Source organism: Chrysochloris asiatica, unplaced genomic scaffold (genome assembly GCF_000296735.1).
Source record: "Chrysochloris asiatica unplaced genomic scaffold, ChrAsi1.0 scaffold00611, whole genome shotgun sequence".
In the NCBI taxonomy this organism is placed as follows: Eukaryota; Metazoa; Chordata; class Mammalia; order Afrosoricida; family Chrysochloridae; genus Chrysochloris; species Chrysochloris asiatica.
This window is the reverse complement of record NW_006409129.1, coordinates 338,380-340,336: the sequence shown is the minus strand read 5'-3', so window position 1 is coordinate 340,336 and position 1,957 is coordinate 338,380. Positions and strand designations below refer to the sequence as shown.

The 1,957-nt window shown below is 36.1% G+C and overlaps 1 protein-coding gene across 1 annotated transcript; it reads right to left on the bottom strand.

Moving 5' to 3' along the window:
• Positions 1 to 584: 584 nt before the first annotated feature.
• LOC102819251 (olfactory receptor 1094-like) lies at positions 585 to 1,577 on the bottom strand. Its single transcript, XM_006877813.1, has one exon. The coding sequence runs from the start codon at positions 1,575 to 1,577 to the stop codon at positions 585 to 587; it is 993 nt and encodes a 330-aa protein (XP_006877875.1).
• Positions 1,578 to 1,957: the final 380 nt, after the last annotated feature.

Genomic DNA, 1,957 nt, shown 5'->3' with positions numbered 1-1,957 from the left:
GATAATATCTTCTTATCATTCCATGAATATGTAGGAGGACTATTGTGATATCTCTTCTTTCATTGCTAATATTAATAATTTGAGTCCTTTATGTTTTTTAATCAGTCTGAACAATTTATTGACTTCCAAATAGAGGTCAATTTTCATCTCATTTATTACTTACAAAGAGTGCTGAGGAATGATGATAAGTCATGTTAAACTGTACCAAACCTGAGGACATCAATATTATAGTATGCAAAAATCAAATTATACAAATACTAATCTTAGAAATATACAAGCATCAATAAATGTTTAATCTAGATGATACAATTGACCTGCAATTGAAGATTCCACAGTGGAAGAACTGCTGTTGTTGTTAAGGGCTGTAAAGTTGTTTCCAACTTATAATGACCTTGTATAGGTTTTCTGAGGCGCAGCAGGTATGTTTGAATCGCCAACCTTGTGGTTTGCAATCTAGTATTTATATTATAGTGACATATTTGAAAATATTCAGGAACAGATGGACACTATTATCTAAAAGAAAGAATTTTCTTATAATCAGAATAGAAATATGGACAAGCATCCAAAATTTTATTCAGTTTTTCTCAATGAGAAGAACGGGTGTTATTCATGAACCATAATCTCTGAAACAGTTTTTTCGTTGCTTCTTTTACATCTTTATTCCTCAAACTATAGATGATGGGATTCAACATGGGAATCACAATGGTATAAAATGTAGATACTATCATGTCATGGTCCAAAGAATAGCTAGAACTTGGTCTCACATACATGAAGAGGATTGTTCCGTGATAAATTGACACTCCAGTTAGGTGAGAACCACAAGTGGAAAACACTTTTCGTCTCCCTTCAGCAGAACGCATCCTTAGAATGGCCAATAAAATGAAACTGTAGGAGATCAAGATTACCAAGATGGAAAATATCTCAATAAAACTCACAAGACAGAAGAGCAGAAGTTGGTTGATGTAAGTGTCGGAACAAGAGATAGCAAGGAGTGGAGGGATATCGCAAAAGACATGATTAATTTCATTGGATGCACAGAAGGAGAGGTTAAAAGTTGCTACTGTGTGAAAAGTAGCATTCATAATACCCCCAACAAATGAGGCAGTGATGAGTGGCACGTAAACTCTGGGTGACATGCTAACTGAATACCGAAGTGGGTTGTAGATTGCTACATAGCGATCATAAGCCATTGCTGCCAAAAGAAAGCTTTCTGTGGTCCCCAAAGTGACCAAGAGCATCATTTGTGCAGCACAACCAAAGAAAGAAATGTCTTTATTCTCTGCCAGGAAATTAACCAACATTTTGGGGGTGACAACTGAAGAATAACAAGCATCTATGGAAGATAATACACTCAGAAAATAATACATGGGGTTGTGGAGTCGGGAATCTACCATGACTAATAAAACCAGTCCCAAGTTTCCTACCAGAGTAAAAATATAGATCGCAAGAAATAATGAAAAGAGACAGACTTGCAGCACAATGTCATCTGTGAAGCCCAGCAATATAAACATGGTGACTTCAGAAGTATTCTTCAACGGAATCCTATATGATTCCAGTGTTGAGGACAACACTGACATTTTTGTTGATTTTTATTGGTTCTAAATCCAATGTCCTGATATCCTGTGAAAACAGAGCACACCTGGTTATGTTTTCATCTTTGTTTTTTTGGAAATAGGTAATCACATCTCAGGCAGTGATATACTGTTGTTGTTTTTGTTACTTCCTTTAAGCTGACGTCCAATGCATTGGAACCCCATACACAATGGGATTGGACCATTTTCATGTATAGAGTTTCTATTGTCTGATTTTCAGAAGTAGGTCACTAGACTTTACTCTCTAATGATCTTAATGGGAAAGCTCTGCTGAAACTCATTCAGCATCACAGAAAACACACACTTCTACTGAGAAATGGGTAGAGCTAAAGTTAGGATTGCTTGGTCAAGAATCATATCTGGGT

Bases quoted from the DNA above. Each gene is read 5' to 3' on its own strand.
- LOC102819251 (XM_006877813.1), bottom strand. From the start codon at position 1,577: ATGTCAGTGTTGTCCTCAACACTGGAATCATATAGGATTCCGTTGAAG.